Source organism: Mobula birostris, chromosome 4 (genome assembly GCF_030028105.1).
Source record: "Mobula birostris isolate sMobBir1 chromosome 4, sMobBir1.hap1, whole genome shotgun sequence".
Lineage (NCBI taxonomy): Eukaryota > Metazoa > Chordata > Chondrichthyes > Myliobatiformes > Myliobatidae > Mobula > Mobula birostris.
This window is the reverse complement of record NC_092373.1, coordinates 174,893,649-174,907,870: the sequence shown is the minus strand read 5'-3', so window position 1 is coordinate 174,907,870 and position 14,222 is coordinate 174,893,649. Positions and strand designations below refer to the sequence as shown.

The 14,222-nt window shown below is 43.7% G+C and overlaps 1 protein-coding gene across 6 annotated transcripts in view; it reads right to left on the bottom strand.

Annotated features, from left to right (window-relative positions):
* uso1 (USO1 vesicle transport factor) overlaps positions 1-14,222 on the bottom strand; it is a 136,637-nt gene that overhangs the window by 53,302 nt on the left and 69,113 nt on the right. For all 6 annotated transcript variants that reach the window (XM_072256533.1, XM_072256532.1, XM_072256535.1 and 3 more), the window contains 2 exons: positions 5,412-5,566; positions 2,644-2,849 (listed from right to left, as the gene is read on the bottom strand). In XM_072256533.1, the coding sequence (XP_072112634.1) occupies positions 2,644-2,849; positions 5,412-5,566 (361 nt within the window). The remainder of the gene's footprint in view (positions 1-2,643; positions 2,850-5,411; positions 5,567-14,222) is intronic.

Sequence of the window (14,222 nt, the reverse complement as noted above, 5' to 3'; positions counted from 1 at the left end):
GCCCAAGACTCTCTCAGTATTGGAAACATCCTCTTCACATCCACTCTATTTAGGCCTTTCAATATTCAGTAGGTTTTAATGAGATCCCCCTCATTCTTCTAAACTTCAGCAAGTACAGGCCCAGAGCTATCAAATGCTCATTTTCAATTCCAGCATTCTTGTAAAGCTCCTTTGGACATCTTTTTTATATATGGGACCCAAAATTACTCACAATACTCCAGATATAGCCTGATTAATGCCTGATAAGGCCTCAGTATTACATGTTTGCTTTTATAGTCTGGTCCTCTCGAAATTAATGTTGACATCGCAATTGCCTTCTTATCACCAACTCAACCTGCAAGTTAACCTTTAGGGAATCCTGCACAAGGACTCCGAAGTCTTTTTGCACCTCCAATTTCTGAATTTGCTCCCCACTTAGAAAATAATCTTCACCTTTATTCCTTCTATCAAAGCGATGACCGCACAATTCCTGAACTGTATTCCATCTGCCACTTCTTTCCCCGTTCTCTTAATCTGCCCAAGTTCCTTCACAGACTCCCTTCTTCCTCAACACTACCTGCCTTTCCACCTATCTTTGGATCATCTGCAGACTTGGCTACAAAGCCATCAACTCTGTCTTGCAAATCATTAACATATAACGTGAAAAGTAGCAGACTCAAAACCAATCCCTGCAGAATACTAGCAGCCAACCAGAAAAGACCCCTCACACTTTGCCTTCCACCAGTCAGTCAATCTTTTATCCATGCTAGTTTCTTTACTGTAATATCATGGGCTATTACCTTGTTAGGCAGCTTCATGTGTGGCATCCTGAAACTTCATCTATAATAATGGACTCTTAAATCTGTGCTCTATGACCTTCATTATGACCTGTAATTTGTTAATCACATTTAAAACTTACATATAAAAATATTAAATGTTCAGCATGATTGAAGCCTGAGAAACCTAAAGGATCTTAAAAGGAATGAATTTTACAATAAGCCTATAGTAACTTAATCATTCTAGAATAATCAGTTAAAAGAAGTCTCACATTCAAACTACAAGAATGCAAGCACTGTTGCAGTACAGCTCACAAGTAATATAGGGTGTGTAAAACGTACAAAACATTCATTTGATGTCATTGCTAATTACTTGCACAGATTCCCCAGGTAAAAGAACATAGCATGTATATTCTATTCAGTCACAAGGATTAGGGAGTCTACTGAAAGCAGTATCTCTAACTGTGCCTTAAAAGGATGATGACCACCTATTTGAACCTGTGTAGTGAATGTGCTACTAGGTTTGGTGATTCATACTGTTCCAGGCTTTTGAACCAAAACCATGAGCATTCATCATTCATGAATGCTCAGATTTCATTGTGACTGTATATTCCTAAAAACTCTGATTGCCAGAAATAAAAGAAGTTTAACACTTACGGGCTTCATACATTTTTGCTTTACAGAGTAATGCCAAAATACCACTCAAGTGATGGTAATATTTTTGATTTCTTCAAAGCTTATCTTATCAACCATATGAAAAAGGGCTGACAGCCAGGAAGCTTGACAGCAACCAGAGACAAAATGTTGGAGGTCTAAAATTGATGGGAGCTGATCTTAGCAATGCACCTCACAAAAACTGCCCCGTTTGAACATCCCATTTATACGTAAGTCATTTGAAGGATCTATATCTCCTTCATTTTCATGATCTACAGCTGCACTCAAACTACAGCTCTTTACAGTAGTGGTTCCCGGTCCCAGAGCTTACCAATCGGCCGTTTTTCAATATCCCCAGGATGGGGCCTGGAAGACAGAATAAAGGCTCTGCAGCCCTGTGGACAAGCCAATTTCATGCCAGTGTCATCAACAAGGCCATCGCAGGAGAAGCGGAACATCGTGAACATCAGATCAGCTGTCAGAAACCTCTGTACTTGTGCAATCGCGCTCCCTCTCTCTCTCTCTCAATGGTGGGGAAGTCTGCTGCCGATTTTCAAGTCAAAGAACTCAGAATAAAAGTGTTGCAGCAGACTGTAAAGTTACAATCAGTAAGTTGTTTGGTTTTGCTGGTTCCCCCCCTCGCTGTGGAAAGGAGGCGACACCTCTCTGTCCCTTGTTGGGAGGGGGGGAGAGAGAGAGAGAGAGAGAGCCTGTGGCATATCAAATTGTCAGCTGAACAATTAGTTTTTGTTAGATTGTAATCATGGTCTGTTGCTGGGGGCCTTGCCATTGCTTGCTTGGTGGGTGGTAGGTGCTGATGTTTTCTGCTGAAATAAGTAAGGGAGGGGCAGGGTTGATGCATTGCTGTTCCTTGTGCCTGGGAATGGGAGAAGGGCCTTTGAGTTTTTAAACATTTTACTGTCTGCGAAGAGCAAGAATTTCAGGTCGTATACCGTATACATTCTCTGATATTAAATGGAACCACTGAGCCATTTCTTGCTGAAATTCTGTGAGAAAATAAAAAAAATCTGCCAACTTCCAAGAAATATTAGTTACAGCAGAAGCTTACACTGGAGTTAAAGTAAATCTACTCACTGCAAGGCAACAGAGCAATACCAATTCTGTTCTACTATGACTGAGAATTTCTGAAACAACCAGTAATAAAAATAGATCTGGATTAGTGTGTGAAAGCCTGGAATTCAAAATACAGTCAGTTACATCCACAGTGTCATACCTGTGAAAGGATATTGGTGCATTGTTGGAGCAAAGACACCGGTGGATTTCCAAGACTGGTGGCTAGCTGGACCCTGAGCAACTGTTCCTTCTGGACTGAATTATCCTGCAGAGCATGCGCTAGTGCAACAGCAGCACACCAATTTGAGAGTGAATCTGGAGAGAAGAGGCCTCCACACAGCAGCTGGCCAGCTGAGATGGAATTTGCTAAACAAAGACAAGGTGTCATCAATTTAAAATAATTGCACAGACTGCTTGGAGAATCAAACAGACTAGGAACACTTTTATTTTAGGAGGATAAATAAATTTTTCGCAATGTTAACAAATACTTTTCTGAACAGAAATTAGGAAAAAAGCTTTTCGTCGAACTAACTTCTAGAGATTCAAATCTCCACCTGCATTGGCTTTGTAACCCAAACATAAATTTTAAAAACTGCACTGAAATTACTGCTTGACTGCACAATCAGCTGTGTGGACTGCCATAGCCAAAGTTAAAATGTAGAAATAATTGAAGCCTAAAGGGATTAGAGAAAACTGCTCAATTTGAAGAGCCAGAATCATCCGCCCAATGGACCAACTGACCTATTCCTGTGATGCAATTTTCACAATTCTGAGCAGCAAACTTGTACATCTACAAAAATCACCGAGTTCTTCCTTCTCAGGTAGCCAACCAAGTCACTTTTAAACGTAATTCAGGACAGCTTCCAGAATGGTTGAAGAATACAGCAACTCTTGTCCTAATAATCCTTTGACTAAAGAAATACTTGCCTTTTTGACGTTTAACTGAAGTTAATGCTGTGGAAAGATTATGGCTGCTAAGTGAGCAGTTCTGAAACATTTCTTGTGTGATTTTGCTTTCTAACAGACACACCCATGGTTTCCTTCATAATTACATAGATTTAAATCCTACCTAGAAGCATTAACATCATTCAATAAGCAGACAAGTTGAGGCAAGACACAGGTTTTGCAGCCTACCAAATGTTGAAAGGACTAGATAGAGTGAATGTGGAGAGGATCTTTCCTATGGTGGGAGAGTCTAAGATTAGAGGACACAGCCTCAGAATAGCGGGGCATCCTTTTAGAACAGAGATGAGGAGGAACAACTTTAGCCAGTGAGTGGAGTTCTGTGGAATTCTTTGCCACAGGCAGCTGTGGAGCCCAAGTCTTTACGTATATTTAAGGCAGAGGTCGATAGATTCTTGATTGGTGAGGAAACAAAGGGAGAAGGTGGGAGATTGGGGCTGTTAGGGAAAAAGAATCAGCCATGATGAAATAGTGCAGTAGACTCAATGGGCCAAAAAGCCAAATTTTGTTCCTATATCTTATGGTCTTACATGTTGGCACTTTTGTCAAGGTTACTATTAATATTCACAAAATGAAGCTGAACTTGGGAATTGTAAGAGAAATAATGAAATCTGATGCTGTGGAGATAGTTGGTATATTAAGCAGGGATATGCAAGGTTTTTGTTGGTTGAAATGGCTAATTGAACAGATGAATGGCAGGTCCAGTAGGTTCATGGAAATTTGAGATATTATATTGTGACTTAAAGATTCAAAGTATTCAGAGAGGTGGGGTTATCCAGAACTAGAGGGCATAACCTCAAAATTGAGGGGCAACCTTTTAGGAGGAGGAGAGCCAGAGAGTAGTGAATCTGTGGAAAGTTCTGTCACAGACTGCAGTGGAGGCCAAGTCCATGGGTATACTTAAGGTGGAAGTTGATAGTTTACCGACTGGCCTGGGTGTCAAAGGATATGGTGAGAAGGTAGATAATATAGGGTTGAGAGGAATCTGGGATCGGCCATGATGAAATGGTGAAGCAGATTTGATGGGCTGAATGGCCTAATTCTACTCTAACATCTTATAGTCTAACATCTTAAGTTCAGTTCAAGTTTAATTATCATTCAACCATACATGAATATAGCCGAACAAAACAATGTTCCTCCAAAGCGAAGGTACAAAACATATACAGCACAAGACACATACCATACATTCAAGGTAGCAAGCAACATACAGTCAAGCAAAATATGTATACATATAGCCCAAGTCCCTGAGTGACATGTACTGCAAAATGATGGTGCATTTCCCAGCAGTCCGCAGACAATTGCATGCAATCCAGCTTGTTGTTCCACCAATCAAATACTGGAGGCCAGCCCCCAACCAAGCAAAGTCACCATGCTACACCGCCTCTGGCACCTCCTCTCCTGGACTGCAGCAGCAAGGAAGTCTGCGGCTTGAGGACTAGTTCTCACTACAACCGAGGTCATGCAGGTCCCTCGCCATCTGTCACATTAACAAACAAGGGAAATGGGCCTGTGGCATCTTACATTATCAATGTCCAACAGGGTCTTGTGATTGCAAGAGAAACGTTCAAGACAATCACCTGACACACCGTTATACTGCAGACCACCTTCGCGCACCAACTCTGATGTCTTCCTGCGGCAGGAAGGAACATAGCCCAGACCAAGACTAGCTCGCTGATGGGGTATACCTGCAGTATCCAAAATCCTTAAAGCCTAGCATTGTCTTATCATTGTAAAAAAAAAAGACTTAAAAAAATACAAAGACACCTTTGGTTGGCCCCGAGAGGCTGCAGCATTCGAGTGCGCCGCCAGCCTACTGGAAGGAATATCCTTTTGAATTTTATTTTATGCTTGCATTATTAAAACAGTCTCCCAAATACCATTAAAAAATTGTACTGAACAACTTGAGTAAGATTTGTACACACTAGCTTTCTCAGTATAAGGTAGCTTCTAAACAGGAACGCTTACCGTCAATGGTTGCTGGCAGAAGAGTGGCCACTATCTCTGCTTGCCCTTTCTGGTTTTTGTACAAGAAGCACTGGAAACAGTACAGTACAGCACAGCGCAGAACAAATGGCTGCCTTTCATTGACCATGGACATCAGAAGTACGACAATTGCAGGTCTGTGTCAAAAAGTTTCAGGAAAGGTGATTTTAATAACTAAAGTCGACAACATGTTGAGATTTAGCAAATCAAAACTGATCATGGTCAGAATATCTCCCTCTGGAGTCTTCTGCTTCAATAACATATGAACAAGGTGGGTACTGCTCTCAATATTTAGGCAAAGTCAGAACTGGAATCTTTTTGGCAAAGATTTGCACATTTTACCAATGTGAAATTATGGGATTCCTCCATTCGTATGCAAATAAGTCAGCATAAATCATTAACATGCATGACAAACAGGATCTTTTGCATTTTGTATAAAAATATTTTTTTTCATTTTTCAAAAGACATTCGCAAAATATTCCAGGTAGATAATTAACGTTTTCACTTTATACAGCATACCAGGATCAAGGAAGAGGACAAATTTAAAAAGAAACATTGCCCTTCAAATGACATATTAATTAGTAGACACAATAGCTTGTTAATACAGTGTTAAGTATGAGCCAAAGGATTATGGGATTATCTCACCACAAAAACTCAAACAATTTGAGCTCTCGGCTCAGTACAGCAATAAACGATTGCTGCATTTATGCTGCAAAATTCAGCATATCGTAAGATTCATTTCTGACAATTTTTTGGTATCTTGCAATGAAATATTATTAAAGGCAATCAGAATTCAGCTAATACAGCAAAATGTAAGTGCATGCAAGTGCACAGTACTATTTTTAAAAATTACAAAATGTACAATTGTTGGTTTAATATTATCTGCAAAATGCATCCAGATACAGAGAATGCAGTTGCTAAATACAAAAAAAAACGCAAAATGTTCATGTTAGGCAATGTCGATGGAGAGAGAGAAACAAGAGTTAGTAGTTCAGGTTCAGAGCCTTCATCAATAGTTCAGATTGATTTGTTGAGCATTTCAAGCATTTGGTGTTTTCTTTTTGCATTCACATACCAGCAAAACACTTGCAATCTTCATTCAGTATATGTGAATATAGGGTTTCTGAATTCAGTAAGAGAGGGCCGTAAACTGGAATTATAAATTTTAAAAAATGGCCTCTAAACTGCAATAACTTAAAGGATTTTTCCTAGGCAGTCCCAAAGATAACTTGCTTCCAATCCACTTTTGTGGTTCTGTGTTGGCTGAACTCCACCATGGATGGTCCCAAGCCCAAGTGCAATAGGAGAGATGGGTATGGGGCTAGCAACCCCACCCCGTAAATACCTAGTGCTGAAGAAACGCCACCAGTAGCTCTAAAGGCCTCAACCCTGGGAGAGAAAAAAGTAGTACTGACCTAGAACAGAGGACTCTGGCAAGCTGCTATCGATAGCCAATGCCTGATATATGCCTTATCATGGGTTAGGTGGGTGAGTAGTTCATGAAATGGTACATTTCTTCCACTAGTCAGGGCCTCTGGACTCGTGATGCGTGGACTCCACAGGTTCTCAATACCATCCTGAATGCTCCTTTGCCATTTTGACTGGTCACAGGGCAGAGATTTGCATGAGTGGGGATGTTGTTTTTCAAGGAAGCTTTGAAACAATAAAACATCCTCTGTTCATGAGGTAATTTCTTCCCAAGAAGAGCTTAGAATAGTATCTAAATAGAGAGGTCCAGTGTCAAACATGTGAATGATGTGACGTACCCAACTCAAACAACTTAGTGTAGGTAGGGCTTCAATATTATCACAGGACACGGACATTGATTCATTTGCCCATCCAGTGAACTAAGGATTTTGAAGACAGCATTGAAGGTATTTTCCCTAGTGCTTTTGAAATATTTGCTGTAAGTTTTCCAGGTCTTAGAGTCATGTGCAGGGGATAGCGAGGAATGCAAAGTCCATTGCGGTACAAAAAAATCAAAAGTTTACTGTGTGATCTGAGGTTACAGAGTCATTGAAAACTACAGCACAGAAACAGGCCCTTCAGCCCATCTAGTCTGTACAGAACCATTTATCTGCCTAGTCACATCGACCCGCACCTGGACCATAGCTCTCCATATCACTCCCGTCCATGTAACTATCCAAACCTCTCTTAAATGTTGAAACTGAAATTACATCCACCACTGGTGCTGAGAGCTCATTCCACATTCTCATCACCCTCTGAATGAAGTAGTTTCCCCTCATGTTCCCTTTAAACATTTCACCCTTCACCCTTAACCATGACCTCTAGTTGTAGCCTAACCCAAGCTCAGTGGAAAAAGCCTGCTTGCATTTACCCTATCTATACCTCTCATAATTTTGTACATCTCTATCAAATCTCTTCTCAATCTTCTACATTCTAGGAAATAACGTTCCAACCCATTCAATCTTTCCTTACAACTCAGGTCCCCCCAGTCTCGGCAACATTCTTGTAAATTTTCTCTTTCAATCTTATTTACTTCTTTCCTGTAGGCAGGCGACCAAAACTGCACACAATATTCCAAATTAGGTCTCACCAAAGTCTTATACAACTTCAACAAAATATCCCATCTCTTGTACTCAAATCTTTGTGCCAATGTGCCAAAAGCTTTCTTTTCGACCCTATCTACCTGTGATGCCATGTTCAATGAATTATGAACTTTGTTCTACCACACTCTTCAGTGCCTTACCATTCACTGTGTGATACCTACCCTGGTTGGTCCTCCCAAAGTGCACCTGACTGCATTAAATTCCATCTGCCATTAGCTGGACCAGATCCCACTGCAAGCTTTGACAGTCTTCCTTACTGCCCACTACAACTCCAATTTGGATGTCATCTGCAAATTTGCCGATCCAGCTAACCACATTACCATCCAGATTGTTGATAAAGATGTCAAACTACAATGGAGCCAGCACCAATCCCTGCCACACTTCACTAGTCACAGGCCTCCAGTCAGAGAGGCAACCATCTGTAACCACTCTCTGGCTTCTCGCACAAAGCGAACGTCTAATCCAATTTACTACCTTATCTTGAATGCCAAGTGTGACGAGAATACACATAGATTAAGATGTTAGCTGTGCTGGCACCAGTGGGATCAGCAGTTGGTCTGCCTCCTGTCTTCAGGAGAAAGAGAGATAAGGAAAACAATGGAGCAGCATTTGGAGATGTTAATGAAGGGACGGGAGAGTTTAACGGAAGGAGAGCTGTCAAGATCGGCTCCCCCTTTGAACCCCGAACTGTTTGAAGTGATGGACAGGTGATACCTCAGCAGGAGGATAAAAAGGGACAGGTTCGCTAAGGCAGGACACACACGACACCCCGAGGTAACGAGACCCTGGAAGCGGTGCGCCTCCCATAAGTCGGTGGGAAGTTTTGGAAGGCTGGTCGCGGGACCAAGCCATAGACGCACAGGGTGGAAAGGCACGATCAGCGGGAACCTGGTGTGTGTCCGCCCTTGCCTGGGTGCCAGGTTCACCGCAGAGAAACGATCGTATCTGGAAACGGGGGGGGTCACGGTCGGTGACCTCAGAAGACATCACAAAGGGCTCGCCCAAAAGCTGACTGCGAAGAATATCGAAGGTCTGTGTGGAAGCCGTTTGAATATTCATTTGTTTTGCTCTCTCTCTCCTTCCCCCACACTGTCTATCTCCCATGGCAGTGATTACTGCGAACTGAACTGAATTCAATTGAACTGAACTTTGCGTCACTTTGAAACTGGTCATTTACCCCAAGACGACGATAGAGCTTGATTGATCCTGTTATCTTAATTCTGTGTACATGGGTGTTTAATCATTGCTGAACTGTTGTATTTATTATCCTTTTGATTAGAGTACTGTATTGCTTGTTTCTTTAATAAAACTTTCTTAGTTCTAGTAGTCCAGAGTCCAATTGAGTGATCCATTTCTGCTGGTTTGGCAACCCAGTTACGGGGTACGTAACATAAGTGGGGTTCTCGTCCGCGATTTTGAACGCTAAATTTGGGACGGAGTAAATTGATTGGGTTAAGATTCCCAAAGGAAAGAAAAGGCCAACAGCAGAAATGGAGGTTGAGGAATTTATAAAGGCGCCGACCTTGGAGGCATTAGAGGATGCCAGGAAAGCGGAATTGATAGCTGTGGCCAAACGGTTGAATCTTGCTAAGGGGAAGTCGACAATGAGGAGAGAGGAGATACACAGAGCTATCGTAGAGCACTATGTATCTAAAGGTGTGTTTCCCCAAGGGGAGCTGGAGGTGGTGTCTATTGAAAAACCTGCTGGAGACGCGGTATAGGTGCAGCTTGAAAAACTGAGACTCGAGCACGAGTTCCGGGTACGGCAGTTAGAACACGAAGAGAAGCAGTTAGAAAGGCAGGAGAGAGAGTTAGAAAGGCGGGAGAAAGAGAAACAGTTAGAAAGGCAGGAGAGAGAGAGAGAGAGAGACAGTTGGAGCGAGAGGAGAAACAGAGGGAAAGGGAGTTCGAGCTGGAGAAGTTAAAGATAAGGGCAGAGCAGGGGCCCGTGCCGAACCAAGGTGGAGGGTTCCGGGCGACCCAGGAGGTTAGGCTGGTTCCCCCATTTGACGGTACCGATGTGGATCGGTACTTTCTCCATTTCGAAAAAGTTGCTGCAAGTCAGGACTGGCTGAGGGATAAGTGGGCTGTTATGCTTCAGAGTGTCCTGAAAGGGAAAGCCCAACAAGCTTACTCAGCTTTGTCTGTGGAAGATGCCCAGAGGTATGAGGTGGTGAAAGAGGCCATCCTCAGGATTTATGAGTTGGTCCCGGAGGCATACCGGCAGAGGTTCCGGAATGCGAGGAAGCAGTGGGACCGCACGTATTTAGAGTTTGCCCGTGAGATGCAGACATATTGTGAGCGTTGGTGCACCTCGAAGGGGGTAGAGGGGGATTATGACAGACTGCTACAGCTGATCCTGATTGAGCAGTTTAAAGGTTGTGTCCCTGAGGGTATGAGACCCTACCTAGATGAGAAAGAGGCAGCCACGTTAGCCGCAACTGCTAAGTTGGCGGATGAGTATGCGTTGGCGCATAAAATGAAGTTTGCCCCGAGTAAAGGCTACCAGAAGGGTAGTCAGGACGGCAGGGAGAGTCCGCCAGAAAAGTCAGAAAGTAAGCCGGGGACTAGTGAGAAGGATAAGGTAGACCGGGAGCAGTCTGGTAGGAAGTCTCCTGGGGTCGTCTGTTATAATTGTGGGAAAGTCGGACACTTTGCGTCCAGGTGCTTTGCCCCAAAGAAGGAGACGGGAAAAGGAAAAATGGTGATTTTGACTGGCTGTATCGAGCTGGTAAACGAACCGCTAGGAGAGGTAAAGTCTGCCAAAGTTCAGGAAGGGCGCGAGAGGTTTATCTCAGCCGGATTGGTGTCAGTGAAGGAGGGGTTAAACCCAGTTCCAGTGTGGATCTGGAGAGACACGGGAGCGTGTCAGTCACTGATACTGAAGAGTGTATTAGAGTTTAGCTCAGAGACCCAGACTGGGGAGGTCAAGGTCAAAGGTATTGGGGAAGGGACAGAGGCAGTCCCTTTGCACCAGGTACATCTACAAAGTAACTTGGTTTCTGGACTAGTCACGATCGGGGTGAGGCCCGAATTACCGATGAAAGGCGTGGAGGTCTTGCTCGGTAATGACCTCGCTGGGGGAATCGTGTTCCCAGCCGTGAGATTGACAGGTCAGCCTGCTAGCATTGAGACCCCGCCCATGGACTCACAGGTTCATCACGGGACTGCCGAAGTAAATTTAGCTGAGACGTTTCTGCCAGCCTTGTACGAGAAGGAGGTAGAAAGTGAAAAGAGGGAGTGTAGTGAAACAAGAGGTAGTGAGGGAGCTGAGACAGACTTAGCATTAGCCAGGAAAGAATTTGTGCAGGCGCAGGAACGAGACGAGGGGCTGATGGTTTTGGCGGAGGCAGCTCTCTCTGACGCAGAATTAAAAAGGGAACCAGTAGGCTATTGTGTGGAGAAGGAAGTGCTAAGGAAGAAAGGGAGACCAAGTACCGTACCCGCAGATGAGAAATGGGGGGTGGTGCAAAAGAGCTATGGGGATGAGATTTTTAACCTGGCCCACAAGGTACCCCCCGGTGGACATTTTGCGGTGCTGGAGGAAACAGTTGGTGGAATAATGAAAGAGGTTTACCGGCTGCACAGGAGGAAGGATGTTATTGATTATGGCAGACACGAACTGAGACGGTCACAGGCTTTTGATATGCTAACAAACCTAGTTGGTGTTAGCGCAGAAATCAATGAAGCTAGGGTCCCCCTGATAAGAGAAGAAAACCATTTTGAAAAGATGAGTATGGTACCAACCAGATGGGAGAAGGCTATTGTTTTGGCCAGCTCTGCTGATAAGGTCTCTCCCTTAATCCCCGAACAAAGCGACTCTTTAGGAGAAGTAATTAAACGACTCGCACACGTGTGTTTGATTGTCTCGAGGCGATGCAAAGAACTGGGACGCTGGGTGGTGTTTGTTACGCTAGGCCAGCCTAGTGAGCAACATCCCTATAGAATGAGTAATTCAGTGACGAAAGGGCTGACGAACACAGAGGTGTGTATTGGCGATGTAATACGGCTGTCTGAAGCCAGCTTGATAGTGAACCTTGAAAAAATGAGTTCGGCCACACGAAGGTCACTTATCTGGGAATTGTGGTGACACAGGGGCAGCTGGCAGCGATGCAAGCTAAAGTGCGGGCTATCTCTGACATCCCAAACCCGACAGACAAGAGGGCCCTCAGAAGGCTCTTGGAGATGGTGGGGTACTGTAGGAAGTTTTGCAATAACTCTGCGGTTACTACCCCTCCCCCTCCTACTAAGCCCTTGCGAGAGAAGACTAAGTCGGAATGGGACGAACCTTGTTATTGTGGTCCGGGACGAAACCCAATGAGAGGTTACATTGATCGCAATTCATCAGTGTTTTTGGCCACTATGAAGTTTGCTAAGTTGGGGCCTGGTCTAAGGGATTACTAATAATACATATAAAAGGAACAGAAAATGTGATGGCTGACTGTCTGTCAGGTGTTGACAACTTAAAATTCGCTGTATTAGCCAAATAGCTGATAAAGATGTATATTTGTGTGTATCAAATAATGTATTCATGTTTGTAATTTTTACCCCGGTAAAAATCCTTAAAGGTGGGAGGTGTAACGAGAATACACATAGATTAAGATGTTAGCTGTCCTGTGCTGGCACCAGTGGGATCAGCAGTTGGTCTGCCACCTGTCTTCAGAAGAAAGAGAGATAAGGAAAACAATGGAGCAGCATTTGGAGATGTTAATGAAGGGACGGGAGAGTTTAACGGAAGGAGAGCTGTCAAGATCGGCTCCCCCTTTGAACCCCGAACTGTCTGAAGTGATGGACAGGCGATATCCCAGCAGGGGGATAAAAAGGGACAGGTTCGCTAAGACAGGACACACAAGACACCCCGAGGTAACGAGACCCTGGAAGTGGTGCGCCTCCCATAAGTCGGTGGGAAGTTTTGGAAGGCTGGTCGCGGGACCAAGCCATAGATGCACAGGGTGGAAAGGCACGATCAGCAGGAACCTGGTGTGTGTCCGCCCTTGCCTGGGTGTCACGTTCACCGCAGAGAAACGATCGTATCTGGAAACGGAGGGGTCACAGTCAGTGACCTCAGAAGACATCACAAAGGGCTCGCCCGAAAGCTGACTGCGAAGAATATCGAAGGTCTGTGTGGAAGCCATTTGAATATTCATTCGTTTTGCTCTCTCTCTCCTTCCCCCACACTGTCCATCTCCCACGGCAGTGATTACTGCAAATTGAACTGAATTCAATTGAACTGAACTTTGCGTCACTTTGAAACTGGTCATTTACCCCTAGACGACGATAGAGCTTGATTGATCCTGTTATCTTAATTCTGTGTATATGTGTGTTTATCATTGCTGAACTGTAGCATTTATTATCCTTTTGATTAGAGTACTGTGTTGCTTGTTTCTTTAATAAAACTTTCTTAGTTCTAGTAGTCCAGACTCCAACTGAGTGATCCATTTCTGCTGGTTTGGCAACCCAGTTACGGGGTACGCAACACAAGCAACTGAACCTTTCTGATCAACCTCCCATGTGAGATATTGTCAAATGTCTTGCTGAAGTCCATGAAGACAATATCCACTGCCTTGCTTTCATCCACTTTCCTGGTAACTTCCTCGAAAGTTTGGAGTATTGTGTGCAGTGTTGGTCACCTACCTACAGGAAAGATGTGAATGAGGTTGAAAGAGTACAGAGAAAATTTAAAAGGATGTTGCCAGGTCTGGAGTTATAAGGAAAGAATGAATAGGTTAGAACTTTATGCCTTAGAACGTAGATGATTGAGGAGATTTGATAGAGGCATCCAAATTTTGAGGGGTATAGATCGAGTAAATGCAAGCAGGCTTTTTCCACTGAGGATGGATGGGACTATAACCAGAGATTATGGGTTAAGGTGAAAAGTCAAAAGTTTAAGGAGAACAGGAGGGGAAACTTCTTTGTTCAGAGGGCCGAGGGAGTTTGGAACAAGCTACCAGTGCAAGTGATGCATGCAAGCTTGATTTCAGCGTTTAAGTGAAGTCTGGATAGGCATCTGAATGGTTGGGGTATGGAGGGTTATGGTCCTGTCCAGGTCGATGGGAGTAGGCAGTTTAAGTGTTTTTGGCATGGATTAGATGGGCTGAAGAGCTGCTTCTGTGCTGTACTTTTCTATGACTCTACTGATGTCAGGCTCATCAGCCTATAATTTCCTGGTTTATTCTTAGAGCCTTTCTTAAACAGAGGAACAACATTAGCTATCCTCTAATCC